This window comes from Lytechinus variegatus, chromosome 2, assembly GCF_018143015.1.
Source record: "Lytechinus variegatus isolate NC3 chromosome 2, Lvar_3.0, whole genome shotgun sequence".
Classification (NCBI taxonomy): Eukaryota; Metazoa; Echinodermata; class Echinoidea; order Temnopleuroida; family Toxopneustidae; genus Lytechinus; species Lytechinus variegatus.
In genome coordinates, this window is record NC_054741.1 from 61,968,927 (window position 1) to 61,987,454 (window position 18,528).

An 18,528-nucleotide genomic window follows, 5' to 3' on the forward strand; every position below is an offset into this window, starting at 1 on the left:
CTGAAAAAAAAATTTGTGAAATAAGAAGAAATTCATGTTAAATCCTAACTCAAACTGTTGGGTGCGCAGACTTGGGGCCCTCCACCATACGTTGAAAAAGCTATAACACTAAATATTTATCAAAATTGATTTAAAAAATTGTGATGAAATTTTCAAGGTACCAACTATGGTATATTGTGGTAAGTCTTTATAAAAAAATCGCAGGCTTATAAATCATGTGCTTTTTAGCTGGTTGTACAAAACAGATTCCCTCTTTGCAACATTTCAGGATTTCCCGCATATTTATACGGGTCTAATGTTGTACTTTACACTGAATTAGTGATTTCCATTTTATTTGAATTGCTTCAAAATACTACAGTGAAAGAGAAGTGTCGGTCATACAAGTAGTTGTAAAAGGTATAAGCAGTATTATTATTGTTATTATTATTATTAGTAGTAGTAGTAGTAGTAATAGTAGAAGAACAAGAAGAAGAAGTAGTACGTAGTAGTTGAGGTAGTATTAGTAGTATCTGTAGTAATAATAGTAGTAGTAGTAGTAGTAGCAGTAGTAGTAGTAGTAGTAGTAGTAGTAGTAGTAGTAGTAGTAATACAAATATTAACAGTAGAAATAGCAGAAGCATCATTTATATTTCCAAACATGTGTCAGGAATATTCTACACATTACACATACATGTAAATAAATGATATTCTCGTTAATATTCATAAATGAATGCTTTAAGAAAAGTAATTAAACATTGCAAATATTCATGCATAAAAATGGTAGTAAAAAAGGAAACATCGATTGTTTTTACACTTAAGATTTTAATCTAGTAACGTGAAAAATCTGCATCAAATTTTATAAATTTTCATCGGTCTTTTTTTCAAGTTGCTGAATCTGACTACTTTTGTGTCACACACCATATAAAATGCAATTTGATTTTACAAAATAAATGATCAAAATCAGTAGACTTACAAGTCTCGAATTAACAAACAGCAGGAAATCCTTTCAAGTCATATTTTTTGCCGACGATTCAAATCTTTTTTATTCTCATAAAAATCCAAAAACACTACTAGATATAGTAAATTCTGAGCTAGAAAAGGTTACTCAGTGGATAAGAGCTAACAAACTATCCCTTAATCTAAAAAAAAACAAATACATGTTATTTAGTAATACTATAGACACACTGCCGGCAAACATTATGTTTGATGATACCCCTTTAGAAGTTGTTTCGTTCATAAAGTTCTTAGGCATAACTGTCGATAATAAACTTTCGTGGAAATATCACATTGAAAATATTTGCAAAGCGATTTCACGCAACATCGGCATAATAAATAAACTGAAATTTCATTTTCCTCCACAAACCTTATTAATGCTTTATTCTTCTTTAATCTTACCGTATTTGAACTACGGCATTCTTGTTTGGGGCAATACCCACCAAGTTTTATTAAACAGACTTCTTTTATTACAAAAGAAGTCTCTCCGTATAACCATTCTTCATTTCTTTCACATACAGATCCATTGTTTGCCGAAAACAAGCTGCTAAAAATAAATGATCTATATCTGTTTCACTTAGGCCAATTTATGTATAAATATAATAACAATTCACTTCCTCACGTATTTGATTCAATGTTCCCTCAAAATCGTTCAATTCATCATTACCCTACAAGACAGTCTAATGAGTTTCATTTACCTCTTTTAAGAACATTATTAGCTAAAAAAAACATTTATATACGATGGCCCGAGATTCTGGAACTCCCTTAGTGAAGATATAATTAGAAGCCCATCCCTTTGTTCTTTTAAAATGAAACTTAAAAATAATTTTCTGAAATCATACAGGTCATCATTTACTCAGTTTTAAATAATTTTATCATTAAATTCACCATTTCATGCCTCCTTAACTTATTTTTTTTGGTATAATTATCCGCGCGTTGAAGTCCTGCTGTATTATCTCTGTTATCTTTCTTTATCTCTTTTCATTTTTATTTTCATATCCTTTGTGTGTGCTTCAATTGTTTGATTGTTTCTTGTTCTTTGTTCTGCTGTTCTCTGTTTTGTAAACTTGTCTGTCTTCGTAGGCAATTCTAAAATAATTATTTAGAGGGGTCCACACAATACAAGCACTGCTTTTTAGTGGATCCCTCCATTTTCACAGAATTTTTATTTTAAAATGGTTATGATATTTGCTTATATATATTCTGTTTTGCTTTACTTCGTTTTATAGATAAATATCAAATACTGTACATGCCTGAATTCATTTTATCTGTATAAGTTCATTGTAACTATTTTGATCACATTACTTTGTTCTTCTGTTGAAAATGAAAATAATAAATTGAAAAAATAAAATTCAAGTCATATTTACCGGGTAAATATGACTTGAAAGGATGTAAATTTAAGCGAACAACAAATGGCATAAGAACTATTAGGTTTTCTTTAATGTGATTTGTTGGTGGTAAATAGTGGTATAAATAGTAAAATTATGTTTCCAGCCAATGTCATTTAAATAAACGGGACCGAGGAGAAAAAAGGTGCAGATAGGAGAAGTTGATAGATCATTTTATTGGATAGGGAGAAAGTGGAAGCAGGGACTGATGAGAAAAGGTTTTGAAGAGACTAGGAAATAGTTGAAAGAAAGTGTAGAAGAGAGAAAGAGAGCGAGAGAATAGGGGATAAAGATGAAAGGAGAATCAGTCTTTACACCCCTAAATACATTGAGAGAGGCTAAACTGGAGAATAATGTCCAGAGAATCCGCAATTTATCATTTTACAAAATATTATTATTGACTCATTGAGAATGTCATTTCAAATTTAGCATTAAAAGATGAAGTATTGTTCCAAGAATGGGGTACAAAAATACACAAAATATTTCTACGTTCAATCAATTTGTTCATTTATTCATTCCTTTGTTAGTTGGGTTTTTTACCATAAAATATTTACACGTATATAAGTTCTCTCTTAAAACATCCGATTTCTAAAAAATGAATTGTATATTCATATAAAATCGTGAAAGTACATCAATCGTGGTGATTTACAGCCGTTCCGAAGCAACCTCATTCCCTGTATGATGAGAAGAAAGGGAGAAAGAAATCGTGTTAATACGACAAAGTGCAACTTCAGCCACAAATGAACGAGCAATAGTTGAACGTTCAGTGGGGGGAAAAATTCAAGTCAATCAAACTAACGAAGTTATATCAAATGGGATGGAAGCAATGAAATGAGGAAAATAATTGAATAAAAGACGCGAAAGGGTAGGCAATGAATTGGAATGTAATGAATTGAATGGATACTTACGCAGGAGGCATTTGTTCGCCAATCACACTTCCCTGACTGCCACTAATGGAAACCACTCCTACACCTATGTCGAAAAAAAGAAGAAACAGCCAAATACGTATAAATTACAAATTTGTATATTTACAAATAAGCCATTACTTATATATCCATTTTGATTATTATCATTTTTCAATAACATAATACAATTATACACACTTATAACCGACCTCACCTACTTTAGATGCTATCACCAGTTCATAGTTACCCCATGGCAAGTTTATTCAAATGACATTTCCTTTCTTTCATCATAAAGGAAGGCAAATTTAAAAAACAAGATATTATGTAATCATGCCTGACATAGCAGGATGCAGAAATTTCATAGACCAGGTGACTAGACTAGCACATCAATGAATACATCGTGAAGGAGATGATTGATGAAAGGAAAAAGAAGAAAAGGAAGCAATAAACAGATTAAGAAGGAAATGAAAACAGAATAAATATCTTATAAATCAAGCCAGTTTTATCTAAATGTGCTAAAACATACCTGTTCGGGTCGTATGGCTCTTGTTGGTACTAGCAGTGTTGTTGCTCTGAAAAATTACCATAGAGTCACAGAAACTTGTTCAAATATGCGTTAAAATGGTGTCAATAAATGATGTTGCTTGATGAAATGAATTACGGTATTTCTACAGAGATTCAAGAGCATTGTATAAAGTAAAAAAAATAATCAATGATTTGATAATGTGGAATGAGCATCTACAAAAGAATTCTAATACAGAAATATTCATGAATGGTTGCAAAATGACAACACCAATATAAAATTGATCTATCAAGTAGTGGTGCACCTAGGCCCGCTTATTTATGATAAATGATACAGTACCGTAACAGTTCTATCCAAAATCGACGATGTGTTGAATGGCAGAATACGACTCTTGCGCAGGCGCAGTGCAGACCGGATCTGTAAAGAAATAATAATAATTAGGGAATGATTCGTAATCGCGAAGGGGGGGGTAGGACTAGATAAGCTAAAAGATAAATCATGTCTTTCATGTCATTTTATTTCCCTATCAGAAACTTAAACTAAACAGAAAATTAGTGTTTGAGTGTTTAGGCGGAATTTTCATACTGTTTTTTTTTTCAAAAAGAAGTTGCGATTTCCTTGTCTTCAGTGACCGAATTTCATTATATCATAAACGCCCTCTAATGTCTGTTATCCAATGAGGGAGAAGCAATCCAAGAAAATGAAGATTGAAAGTGAATAATCTCACCTCGGCATTAATGAGGATTTGCATGATGAAAAGAAATACTCCCTGGAATGCGTTGAAAATGGCAAAGAGGTAACTAAATATGACTGATATGTTGACTAGTATTCCTGTTATCCACGTCACACCAAGGATGGGTAAGATCACGATAGTCGCCTTTACAGTCGACCTTGAAAATGATAAAATAAAAACAATATAACATTCACTTCAGTCTTTGAATTTAGTTGAAAGACGTATTAATATGAACGTTCCAACTTCCAAAGTATTTTATGATTCTATGACTGAAGTTGATTAATTGGACTCGATATAGGAAAAATTCAGTTTGTACATATCATGTTAGAAACGAAAGATAAATGTGTGATTTGAAGTAATAACCTGAAACATACTGGCATGCGCACAATGGGGTTGCCTGGCATATCACTACTTAAAGTGGATACTGATTATGGAAGCTTACTGAATAAACCAGCCGGGCAAACATGCCGAATTCAATAGCTAATCCCTAAATGCCTGCTGCTCGTTGAGTCGTAAGATCATCATTGCTCAAACATTTTGTTCATGAAATGTGCAAGAATTGACCCGAAAATGCTCCAAAATATTTTGGTGATCATGTAAAATTATTACTACAAAGTGCTTTACATTTTGACGTGTAAAATCTGAAATGAAGTTGCAATTAAAGGGTGACTGCAGAACCCAAAATTGACAATGGATAATCTGATTGTTAGGGGATTTTAATAATGAAATCGGATGGACATGATATAGAACTGGTAAATGTCGACTCACTTGATCTTTTCTCGGTCTGTCTTATTCTGAAACACCTTAACCGTCCTAAGAACCCTCACTGTTAAGATCATTATGATACCATTGATCTATAGGCAATGAAAATAAAAGAACACAAAAAAGAGATAATTCAAAGAGACCATCGCGCAATATGTTCACCAAAACAGCTATTCATATCATAATGTTTCGGAAAGATTATAATGGAATCAATAAATGAACAAGACGGAGGAATAAACAAACAAACAAATAATTCGAAATCATATATTAATGATGATGCGGTACGGTTGTGAAAGTAGGGGCTGGCTATGAAAAACATCACAATCAAATGCTAATTTTTACGTTTTTGTACACGGTTTTGGAAAAAAAGTGGAGAAGGGGAGAGGGGAGGAGGTGGTGATTGAACCCCCCAGTTTCCCGGCCCCTGCATATTATATTCATTTGAGTAAGTTTTAGGAGGAACAAATACGATTATAATGAATATAAGGAATGAAGAAATAGGATATGAAATATGAATACAGAGAATATAATTATGAATGATTATATCAATGGATGTAGCTTTAAATGAATGAAATCTTATTAAAGAGAAATGCCAGTAGTTGCAGTAAACACTGATTTCATGAGAAAGTATGTAAAACCAGGCTTAATTGTCAGTATATCATCGAGGATCTAGATCTGGTACAGTCACATAAACTGAACTTTGTGAAATCTTGAAATCTACGCTGAAAAATATTCACACTGAAGATCATCAACACAGATAAGCGCACGTGGGACAGTGTATTATTATTGCTTTGAATGTCGTGCCCGACGCTTGACCCGAATCCTGTGCTAATTTGCTAATTTCTCAGCAATTACACAATTTCTTCCAGAATCCTTTGGCACATATTCTTTATTTATACAAACAGACACTTTGGTGGTCATTTCATTGGATTCTGTACGAACTCATTTTGATATCGTTACCAAAACTGGCATTTACCTTTAACGCTTCATTTATCATTTTATTCCAGAAACTGTAGTATCTGTAAGTGATATGTTCGTAATGGTAATACAGTGTATGTCTAGGCCCCTAATCCACAGATTGGATACCAATGAAAGACAACTAAAGGACTGAAAATTGGCAAGATCTTTCAGCAATCTCCAAGATCAACTAAAATTTGTGATTATTTCGAAATATCGACAAGTCGATCGAACTTTAAAACGTCCGTATATAGATATGCCCTTGAAAATAACGTAATGGCATTTGCTCTGTGTGAGTGCGTCTATACGAAATCAATGTTAAATGAAAGTATCAATTACAGGTCAAGTTCACCTCAGAAAATTTTTGATTATAATCAATAGAGAGAAATCATGCAAGCATAATGCTAAAAATTTCGTCAAAACTGATATAAAATAAGAGTTATGACATTTTGAAGTTTCGCTTATTTTTCACAAAAACAGTTAACTTCAAAATTTAGTCACATGCAAATGAGAGAAGCGCTGATATCCCTCACTCACTTTTCTTAATTGTTTGAATTATACATTATTTCAATTTTTACCGATTTGACAATCAGGACCAACTTGTCTGAACCATAAAATTTTAAACGATAGTAATTCCACATGTTCAGGGAGAAATAAAAACTTTGTTCCACAGGGCAATGAGGAGAAAAATAGAATATTCCATATTTCATATGGTAAAATACACAAGAAATAGTGAGTGATGTCATCAGTTCCCTCATTTGGATACCCACCGGGATGTTCATATATCTATTTTGTGAAATTAAGTGAAATCTAAAAATGTCATAACTTCCTTATTTTACATCACACCTTGATGAAATTTTAAGTGTTATTCTTGTTGGATTTTTCTCTTTTTATTCAAATCAAATTTTTGTTGGGGTGGACTTGTCCTTTGATTTACCACTGCAATGACGAGAGCAGGAACCACAAATATCCAAATCCCTCCATTTTCCCTGTTTAGCCAGCATCTATATACAGACAAATTTCATCAAGGAAATCAAAGACAAATTCATAGTTTTGTAAATTTAACATATACAGGACAATCTCGGCAAAACCTTTATTTTTCAAAGTTAGCCTACTAATAGTCCTGGCTAATAGTCATGTTCGTGTAAACAACGACCACCCTTGGACCCATCCCCCCTCCCCCTCTCTCTCTCCCTTTTTCTTCTCATCTGCACTCTCCACGTTATGCAAGTAATCTTTGCGATGTGAAAAGAGAACAAAAATCAATCTCACAAAGCAAATTTTCATCTTTTGAATAAAATATTTTGACATGATCAAAGAATGGTCCCTCTTGATAGTCTATCATACTCCTTTCAAATCTTTACAATTAAAGGTTCGGGTTAACACTAAACAAAAACTTCTAGGTGTAGCAGTATGGTAGAAGAAAAAGTAACATTATCACAGTTTAATTTCCTTAGCCTATTCCCGGTGGAATCACTAAATTTCCTTCTCGTATAAACTTGTTCTTATCAGCCATTGATTTAACTAAGTCGGGTTATTTGTGGGGGTAAGTAATTAAGTCGAAGGATTTAGTTGGTAATTTATGGAGATAAATTTTGATAAAGTCAATATCTCACGTCACCTCGGGGGGGTCTGTTAAAAGCCCATATTTACATTCTTTCGAATTTGCAGCCTGTTCAAACACTGAATTTGATTACATTATCGATTTATATATGTTCAAAACTAAGGTTCGCACTGGCCACTACATTAAAACTCAAACAAAAGGTATTAATGTAATTATAAAATCAAGGAAAGGGATTAGTCTGCATGTTCAAATATAAATTGTGAGGAAAACTAGTCAACTTACGTGTCTTCCGAGCCATAAAAGTTTATATCAGCTGCAATAGTGGCAGCAACGATAACAACCGGTACTCCTAGTGATGAAGAGTAAAGCAAACATGACTTGTAATATTTCATTGAATAAAAAAAAACTAGACAGGGACTAGTGTTTTAATAGCTATAAATGATATTCATTCCAATAATTATACTGATTATTTTTCTGAAAAGAAATATTTGCATGTTAAAAGGAACGGAAAAATATTATAAACAGGATAGAGACCAAAGTTGCTGGATGTGCGAATGTATAACAAATCAATAGAGTGACGCCCTCTACAAATGAAACATCCACATTGTTAATAATATGTCAACGATTAAAAATTAATCGATAAACTTACCCCAACCAACAACGATGAAGTACTTGAGAGGGATAACGGCTTTATGCAACATGGTGGTCTTACTGTACATGTAGACACCTTGGACAAGCATCCAAAACATTACGGCGAGAAAGAAAAGATGGAGAAATACCGCCACCACTTTGCAAGCCACCTGTTTGAGAACATCATTATTCAAGGTTTGAATTGGATAAGAGCTCTACGCGGTTTTGGTATACGATTTATGTAATTTCTTTTACGTGTCTACACATTTTCGACGTGTTTTAAATATACATGGGAAACAAGAATTTTTTTTCTAAATACTCTTATAATATGAAAGTTTTCGAAATAGACAAAATAATGTTCGCTTTCAAACTTTCTCTTATGACTTTTTTAAACTGTCGTAGATTTGTTGACATAGACAGATTAAGTGCCAGCAAAATGAATAAACATGAATTGTTATTATAAGAAAGGTAAAACTAACTGGGCAGTTCTATTCGGGAGATGATGGTGTCGTGCCCTTATTATATCATCACATTTCATGATTGAAAAATTCCGGTCACGTGCACATCCGTTCGTGGCAAATGATGATTCCAATGACGTGGCTTTCCATGGCCTTCAACGGCTGCAACTAACGCTATCGTGATTCTAAACGCTTTGACCTAAATGGCAAAGTCTTGACAAGCGCTTTATGAATAATATTGTAGAAAATAAAGCGCCATAAGCGGTCTTGGAAGGGTTTTCCTTAACAAAACATTTTCTTTTCACAAAATGACTATACAAACTCACAAAATATCACCTTCAGGTGTTTAAGAGTGAGACAAACCTTGTTGACCGAGGCATTCTTGACTGCGGAAATGAACAGACTCTGGGCAAGAAGCATAGCTACACACTGGTTTGTAAGAATACGAATACGAATGGACTTCAATCTGAAATCGAAATGGACATATCAATAATGATTACCAACTGATTCGAGTGATTCGCCGTCGTTTCATTTTCATACATTCTATTTAGTCACTTTCCGCGTCGATTCAAGTTTTGGCAAACTGGTCATGCATTGGCGATATATCCACTCTCAATAATTTTTTTTTTCAGCTGTGTTCCTAACTTTAAAAAAGTGAACATATTTATCCAAAATCCTGGGAGACTGCTATAAAATACACGTCCCTCTTATCAACTATACGGGTGTCAATCTTGAATGATATTCAATGAACGAGAAGGGAAAAAATGACTTACTTGGATACGCCGATGACAATTAGTGAAAAGACGAGTGCAACAATCGACAAACTACACCCTGTGTAGGTGATCACGTCCAAAGAAAGTTCGTTACCGCGGGAAATCTGAAAATTTGAATGATGCAGGTGATATCAATCAGCCTTGCCTTAAGGCCTAATTTATATTTATATTTTAGGATCAGTAGTCAAGCACTGCAACCCAAATAAAAGCTGTTCTATTACATTGGGCATTTGATTATTTGGTCTTTTTACATAAAACGTCGGAACATTTCGTTGCCTCGTCGTTCGAAAGAGGTCAACAATGATGATAACTAACGTTAATATGAACATGATGAAGATGCTGAAATTGAAAAAAAAAATCAAATGTACTGTTGTGCTTTGCAATTGAGATTCTTTATTAAGATTTTTTTAGGAGCGATCAAGGGTTACAGAAAAACACATGAGGGAGATTATAAGAAAAACAATTAATTCATTATCTTCTGGCCCTGTCACATCGTTCCGTGCAAGCCTTGTGGGTGAGTTGTGGGCAGATATTTTCCAGCACGAATCAACATTCGCGGGCAACAAGAATTTTCACAAGTTCTGCGTGCGGGACGCGTGCGAGATACTGCCAATGCGGGCGATCTGCGGCTAGCAAAAATAGTTACCCGCCAGGCTTGAATGGAAGAAAGTGACAGGGCCTTTTTGGAGGGCAGTGCACAGGATGAGATGGAATATCTCCATGAATTGGGATGAGGACTGGAGCCCACTGGAATGGGACTTTTTTGGAAACTTTATTTGCAAAGTATCCATTGTCAGAACTTACCACACATTGGCAGTGAACATTTCAAAAGGTGGCAACGCAAGGTAAAAACTGTGAAGTACTTATTGTATTCACTTTCATTACTGAGTTTTCGCAATTGCAACGGGAACAGATTCTAAAACGAAATATTTCTATTGAAATGACAGTCAAATTACAAAGAATAGCTGGCAGGTCTGTGCCAAGAATTGGTGAAACTGGCCGGCTGATCGTCATAAGATTCTGAGCAGACTAAACATTGAAAATATGGCGTTTGTCCAAAGTCAAGGATGAAAATGTTGTTTTGATTGTCGGATTTTCGGCAAAGAATCGTTTGTCGTGAATGCCTTTTGACAACAGATTTTCCTATGTTGTAGAATCCGTCCCCTTTGCACAGCACATGACTTAATTCATCCGCAGCAGAACATACTTACCGCAATGTCCGTCACAGCCATCAGAATAGCAAAGCTGGTCATGTGATTACACGAGCAGGTTGTTGATTGGTCATTACTGATCCTTTGTACAACCGTACAACCCCTCGCAGAAAAATGACGACTGGTACATCCAAACAAAATATGGAGATAAACGTTAGTGTGGCAAGTCCATTTTCGCCTTTTTAACCTAGATCTCCACCCCTTTCTGTCTATCTTAGCTGTACACAGCGGGCGAGGGGAGGTTGCTCCTCTCTAAGAAATTTTGTAACATTTTTGACTGAAAACTTGGCACAATTCGAGAAAAGTGTGCACGCAATCTTTCAACTTCACATTAGAAAAAACAAAATTATATTCCTTTCCAGATATTATAAGACTTTCTCCACTCGTCTTTTTCATGTCAAATTATGCCAATTAAAACATAATATTTGTTTTTCATTTAAAAAAACACATAATAAAAAATCGATAGATTTGTGTTCTTGATCAAACACACCTGGTAAATCTTTAAGAATGATATACATAGGGGATGATTAGCTTAATGACACGCCTGTTCTGTTTCAAATTTTGCAATAATGCCAAAGTTGAAAACTTACGAGTTGGTTTCATAGAATGCGCATAAGAACGAGGCACCCTTCGGTTTCATCGTCTGTAATTTGAAAACAAAACGATAACAAAAACATGATAATTTGAATGTCAAATGTATTAGAGTATTGTGGAATTGATATTAAAGTTTGTCCTAGTTTCTTTCAATTTCTCTTGAAGTTTCTACCCGTTCATAAAAAACGTAAATAAACAATGATTGGGTAATATAATTCTGTTATCAGCCTCTGTTACGATATGTTTAGAAATCGTCTCTTGTTTATTTACACCGTGAGAAAACCCAATTCATATCTAGTCCTATTGGTCGTAGAGGTTTTGTGTTTAATACGTATTTTCTCGAATACAATCATGTCACTCTCATTTACTGTCCTTCCCCACGTTAAACCTGTCAACCCAACTCTAGTCTGTTCATATCTACTCTAGATGAACCAATTTTTAGTTTAGCCTCTAAAACGATCTCATCACATTCTCTTAACCGTTTTCAGTACGTTTACCACGTAAGAATGTAATTCCACACTAATAGACCATAATCAAGATTGAGTAGGTTTTGATTGTACCCTCAAATAACATCCTCTCGCATCCATAGCCCGCATTTCAGACGTATCATAACGTCTATTCATCCACAGCCTGTTAATTTAAAATTAAGATTAAGTTTTTATTTCTAGCATCAAATACGATCCTCCTATATTCGCAAACCGTCTTCACAATAGTTTATCCTGTCAGGGGCCCGTTGCAGAAAGAGTTGCAATCAATCGCAACTCTAAAAATCATGCGCAATTTGATTTTCGACCAATCAACAACGCGCATTTGGGACTTACGCGTGATTTTTAGAGTTGCAATTGATTGCAACTCTTTCTGCAACGGGCCCCAGAAGGCCATTCCGTTATCAGTAGGTTCATATCTACTTTTGATCTAAGTTTGTGTTTTGCTTTTAGTACGATGATAGTGAATATAAACCGCATTTTAAAATGATATTTGTCAGCAGACCTACTCATGCACAGGAGGTTCATTAAAAAAGATCTACAAAGTTTTTTTGGCCTCTGATATGATCTTATTACGTTCATTGATCGTCTTCAAGAAGCGTAATGGCCCCAAAACCTCTATAGGCCTCTTAATTCCTATCACTGTAGCCGATCGACAGTAATTTCACTTGCTTGTCTACCAAAGAGTGATGTCAGTATTTGAATGGCCAGTTATGGTAAGGAGAACTAAAACAACGACATGAAAGTATTGATAAATGCGCCTTCATACGATCATAATTGTTAATCAGTGAAGATTAGCGAGAATTTCTTCAATTAATGATGTCCTGTTTTATCTGGTAATGATTGACTAATGTTAAAATTAATATTATGCATTACACGATACGAGAAGACTTGTTCTCCTTTCTACCCTCTCTATTTCTTCCTTTACCTTGCCTTCTTCCTTTTCTCCTTCTGCCTTCTTTCCTTTCTTTCTCTCTCCTTGTGTCTCTCTTCTTTTTCTTTTCCTTCTTTATCTATATTTTTCCTTATACCGCATACTACATTTTGTTTGCCTTGCCATTGGCATTTAGTTAATTACTTTTCCTGTCAGGGACCTGGGCTTTGAGCTTATTCCTTTCTCTTAAATGTTTACACGTTATGTCCGTCTTTATTAAGCCTATTTTGATGTATTGTTGATGTTTTCATGTTTTACGGCAAATGGCAAATAAAGATGAACTATATATATATGTAAATCGAAATAAAATTCATCTGTTTGTGCCAATCATATTGGTTTAGTTACGTATTTACGCACGTTTGGACGATGAGGAATAGTCAAACTGAGATTCTCCTTCATGGAATTTACATTAACCCCAGTAGTGTGGACGCTGATCACAGATGACGTCACATTAGTGAGAACCGTAGAACTACAATGACAATGAGAACAGCAACATAATGATAATTTTATATGCAGGAAATTAAATTTCCATAAATAACTGAATAAGGGAATTAGTAAGAGGAAGTAGGTCTACATTTGGAACAGTTTCAATCTAACCAAGACGAAAAATAGGGTAAATGGAAGGGACATAGAGTGTGTACTAATAGGTCTATTAATTCTCAAGCAAAATAATGTGTATTATTTTAGTTTGGATACTTTCATTTTACCATTCATTCCCTATTCCAAACAAAATATGTTTACATCGGTCTATCGCGATGTCTGGCTAGCAAACTCATTACAAGAGGAAAAAATGAATAATAGAATTGATCAGGGGAGCGTTTCATGAAAGGACGTGTCGGACGTTTTATCCGACAAGTCTTGTTTTATCCGACAGTTACTATAGTAACAGTGCTTCTCAACCAATCAGAATCCAGGAAAGTTGTCAGATCTGACAACTTGTCGGACGAAAATATTGATGAAACGCCCCCCTGCAGTTAATTTATACGTTTGGGACATGGTGTCCCGTGCCGGCTTTTCTGTGACGAGGCGGTTCATCAATCAAAGACAGTTAAACGGTATTTTTATCGTTAGTATCCTAAATGAAAAATGAATTTAATTATCACTATGTAAAAGTTTTTTTGGAGATTGTTTACATACCCATTTCTCCGAGCTAGTCTCGTCGGTAGAAAAGCGGCAGGGAACTCTCTCAAATGCGCCACACTCACTCGAGACCCTAGATGAGTAAATGATAAAATAAATAAAAACTATATGACTTGAAACACAAGAAACATATTGTCTTTTCATGTTCGTTGATGCCAGCAATCAAAGAAGTATTATGTTACAGTTAAAGAATGACCCGACATTTCTGGCGTTGTCCAACAGTAGGCATACTATTGAAGCATTTCATCTTTACCTTCTTTTCAAAATTTAGCGGATGCAAGCGTTTGGTTGCTGATCCTCGTCACAAAATAATGTGTCGAAAACAGGATGTATTCTAAACCTAAAGCGTATGGCTTTAGAATTCATTGGAAAGATTTTAGCACAACCTTCAAGGTCTTCGACACAGACTTTATGACGTATCTAAGGTGTGTACATTTTGGGAATCAGTCAAGGCTTCAGAGAAGTCCCTGAAGAAATCGAAAGTTGCTCTCTTTGATCTCCTAATTCTATCGAATCGTGAGACATCTGTGACGTTTTATGGCTACGTTCACTGGTGCTTATTTTTTTTGGTTTTAATAGTGAATTTTGTTAACCAACCAATTATTCTTAAACTTTTATTTCGGTAGGTTCATATTTTCATCGATATCTATTTTACATGTTTACAAAGAAATGAGATGTGATTCAAACTATATCAGCAGAGGTAATCTATGGTCGTTCTGCTCTTCTCTAACACTAAATTTCTATTGCAGAATTGTCCCCCCGTACATATCAGAACTCATAGAACCTATGGTCAAAGAGCCCTTTCCTTATCTGGCTCTGTAATCTGGAATACTCTACCGTTAAATATTAGGTACGCACCATCCTTCTATATATCTAAACCTATTCTTAAAACTCACTTATTTTCAAAATAATGTTCAGAGTGTTCAATATAGTATGTTGTTGTTAAATATTGTAACTTTTCATTAACTAAGTAACTTTGCTAGTAGGTCCATGCTTTTATGCATTGATTTAATTTGTTCTAATTTGTATGAAATATTTAGGTTTGAGGTTTATTGGATAATTTAGAATGGGTTTAATGTACAAAATTAGTAATCCCCCCACGACGAAAAATCCTACATCGGACTGACCGCCACCACATTCAAAACCAGACATGCATCTCACAAGGCATCATTTGAGGATAAAGAGAAGAGGCACAGCACCGAGCTCAGTAAGCATATTTGGAAACTGAAAGATAAGGGCATACCCACAAGATAACCTGAAGAATCGTACGCCATGCACAACCCTACCTTAGTTAAGCAATCCAACCAATAAATTATTTAGATTAGTAATTCAATATATTTTGTAAAGCGCATGGAGAGTCTTTTGACTATTATGCGCTATATAAATTTCAAATATTATTATTGTTATTATCTGAGTATGAATTCATTTCCTAAGATCATTGTAGATATTCTATCGATAACAAAAGGTGGTTTATAATACTAACTTACCACTGTTAAAGTTTTCTGACGGAATGCGAACGCTTGTTCCACCGTCTCCTATACCAGTCTCGTCACTGCGATACAAAAAGTCCATATCTGGTTCCGCTGGTTCCATTACAATTTCTGTTAAATTTTAAATGAGTTAAATGATCAATCAATTTCGGGATTTGTAAAGCGTGTAATGTACGAATTATTTCTCTACATCATCGCAGACTATATAATAATAATAATAATAATAGCCAATTTTTTATACAGCGCTTTTCCCAGAATGACTCAAAGCGCTTTACAGCATATTATTACCCGGTCATTGGATTCATTTCAATCAAGCACGAAAAGTGCACAATATCCACTCCCTGTGGAGCATTCCTTGCATTCATCGCAGCCTCATCATGGCGCTGGCAAATTCAAACATACAATATCTTTCGCATCCTACCGGGTACCCATTTAGCACCTGGGTCGAGAGTGGCAAAGTGTGGATTAACGTCTTGCCAAAGGACGCTAGACCGCGGTGGGATTCGAACACACGACCCTCTGTTTACAAGGCGAGAGTCAGAAACACTACACCAAGGCTCTTCCAATTCGCACTCTTGATTGGTCAATATGATATTAAAACAGTTTGTTGGTGAATAATCATGTATCCGATAAAAACAAAATCGAAATCAGCAAAAAAAAAAATCCCAGCGCGAGTTCAGGAAAAATTAGTATTTATTGGTCAGAAAAAAGGTCAATCGTTTACACTTCTCAGGAATTCAACAAAAAGGGTCGAACTAGCTAATTTTTCTGCGCATGCTTAAAAATAGAAAGAAGAGTGAAAACGTCTCATTTGAAAAGGAAAATAATAATTCACGTTTATTTTCTACTCCAATTTGGTTACAATTTTGTAAGTTAAAAAGTGCTAGTGTCCACTTCCGCAGATTGTTATTTATATTTCCATAGTTATTCTGTAAAAAAAAAACTAAAGCGGCTTTTCCTTTTTAACAATAGCATTGAACTATCATTTGTCATGCAAAGGTGTAGAATCACTAATATAAGCGACCATACAGGATTGCCTTAGCATGCACATGATTATGTTGTAGACGCTGACCAGGAACAAATCAAAATTGTTTTGTTAATAAACGCGTGCATATTTGCAATCCACCTCAACATGTTAACGCTCGAGGTCGATCTATAAACATTTTATGCTTAATATACACATTCCTGCAAAATAATTCAGAAGACTGGTCCAAGCAATGTTAGTCTTTATTCGTGAAACAGTCATGGGAATTGGATTTTTTTTTTTTGGGGGGGGGTCGTACCGATTAGGTCAGAGATGAGTGGATAGACGATTGTGCCATCATTGAGGAGTGCATTCTGCAAGTGATCGAGAGAACCAAGAATGTTGTGTCCCACTTCTTGGAGATCAGCCGTATTCTCTGCGGACTTCTTGACCTGCGAAACGGTGACGTGATATAATAATAATAATTATTATTATTATTCATTCAGTATTTCAAACAGAACCATAGAATGATGGCATTACAAAGTATGACAGTATTTTAAAAAAGACTCCCCCGCTGCAGTCCTGGAGTTGCCTGGAAGAAAAAAAAATGTAAAATTCCTGTAACCCGCAAGTCGTTCCTTTCGACTCCAGGTAAGGCAGCGAGGAATGTCTCTCATATTATATACATAGTTACACATAATTCAGTAGAAACAAAATATAAAATCAGCAAGTTATAAATTCAAGTCAATGAATTGCAAAATAAATATGAATATCCATCCATAATTATGTCGCTGATGTACATATATGTCAACAATGTAGCAAATAAGAATAAATAGGAGATAATTGAATACAAATTATGAACCAGCATATGTTAAGTTTTAAGCAAGGTTTTGTCAGTTGTCTCAATTTATTCAAATTGAGACTTTAGCTGATTAAGAAAAGAGGGTAGTGGTACCGGTGGTACTGATGGTGGTGAGGATGGTTGTGATGGTGATATTTATCTCCATTATGAACCTCTACAACTTTGATTATTGATGTTCCTGAGGTTCTCAAATTCTCAAACGGTCTATTAACAGGGTTGCCAATCTCTATGCTAGAGATGTTTCTGTTTCTGTTTATGGTAACTCCTGTATAGGAACTCGGCAGGACATCTTCTTGCTAGCAAACGCCAAACTGGTATATAACCAATTACCTATAACATTTTACGTCTAGTGTAATCAGTCATAGTGGCTGACCTTATAGACTACAGATATTATTACTCTTGTGCCTTTTCATCAAAGTGGAGACAATGGCAGAATGGGGATTCGAACTCATAACCTTGCGATTATGAGTCCGATGCTCTATCCACTGGACCACACGACCCCTGTCACCCCTGACGGAAATAACACAGTGTTCCATGCATGTGTTCAATTAGTGGATTATGAGTTACACTGTTGAAATTAATCAAATTTTTGACAAGAGTGAAAACAATTTAACACAGTGGACACATCTAAAGAGTGGGTTTTCACAGCGTGTACGTGGACTTTTGTGATTCACACTCTTCAAATGCTTGAAGATTAATGAAAGCAGTTTCAGTAAACATTTTTTAATATGAGAAACTCTGTAAAACCAAGGTTACCTATATTTAATGGTAGATCTAAATCTGGTACAGTTGCATTAACTTAACTTTGAAAATCTTGAAATCTGAGCAAAAAAAATGACCACACTGAAAGATTATCAACGCAGATAAGCACACGTTGAATGGTGCATTATTGTTGCTTGGAATAAGACCCGGCATCGTGCTCAAATTTCATGCTTCTTTTTTTGCTAATATGTCAGCAATTACACAATTTCCCCAACAATCTTTTGGCACATATATATATTTTTTATTTATACAAACAGACATCCAAGTGGTAAGGGATTCTATAAGAATTCCTTATGCAATGAATCGTTAACACAAAATGATATTTGTCTAGATAATTGACTCCGTGAATGAACACAAGAAAGACATCTTTTAGGATTTGAAGCCCGAAAATGTTGTCATTGTTTAGATTTAAAAGATATCA

General features: G+C 34.8%; 1 protein-coding gene across 2 annotated transcripts in view; it reads right to left on the reverse strand.

Annotated features, from left to right (window-relative positions):
• Nucleotides 1-2,332: 2,332 nt before the first annotated feature.
• LOC121408558 (adhesion G-protein coupled receptor G4-like) overlaps nt 2,333-18,528 on the reverse strand; it is a 59,566-nt gene continuing 43,370 nt past the window's right edge. For both annotated transcript variants that reach the window (XM_041600061.1, XM_041600062.1), the window contains 17 exons: nt 16,803-16,935; nt 15,517-15,630; nt 14,027-14,102; nt 13,247-13,358; nt 11,467-11,519; nt 10,877-10,997; nt 9,666-9,769; nt 9,256-9,358; nt 8,454-8,604; nt 8,087-8,153; nt 7,178-7,244; nt 5,290-5,375; nt 4,516-4,678; nt 4,128-4,205; nt 3,792-3,837; nt 3,269-3,332; nt 2,333-3,034 (listed from right to left, as the gene is read on the reverse strand). In XM_041600061.1, coding sequence (XP_041455995.1) covers nt 3,028-3,034; nt 3,269-3,332; nt 3,792-3,837; nt 4,128-4,205; nt 4,516-4,678; nt 5,290-5,375; nt 7,178-7,244; nt 8,087-8,153; nt 8,454-8,604; nt 9,256-9,358; nt 9,666-9,769; nt 10,877-10,997; nt 11,467-11,519; nt 13,247-13,358; nt 14,027-14,102; nt 15,517-15,630; nt 16,803-16,935 — 1,545 coding nt within the window. In that variant the 3' untranslated portion in view covers nt 2,333-3,027. The remainder of the gene's footprint in view (nt 3,035-3,268; nt 3,333-3,791; nt 3,838-4,127; nt 4,206-4,515; nt 4,679-5,289; nt 5,376-7,177; nt 7,245-8,086; nt 8,154-8,453; nt 8,605-9,255; nt 9,359-9,665; nt 9,770-10,876; nt 10,998-11,466; nt 11,520-13,246; nt 13,359-14,026; nt 14,103-15,516; nt 15,631-16,802; nt 16,936-18,528) is intronic.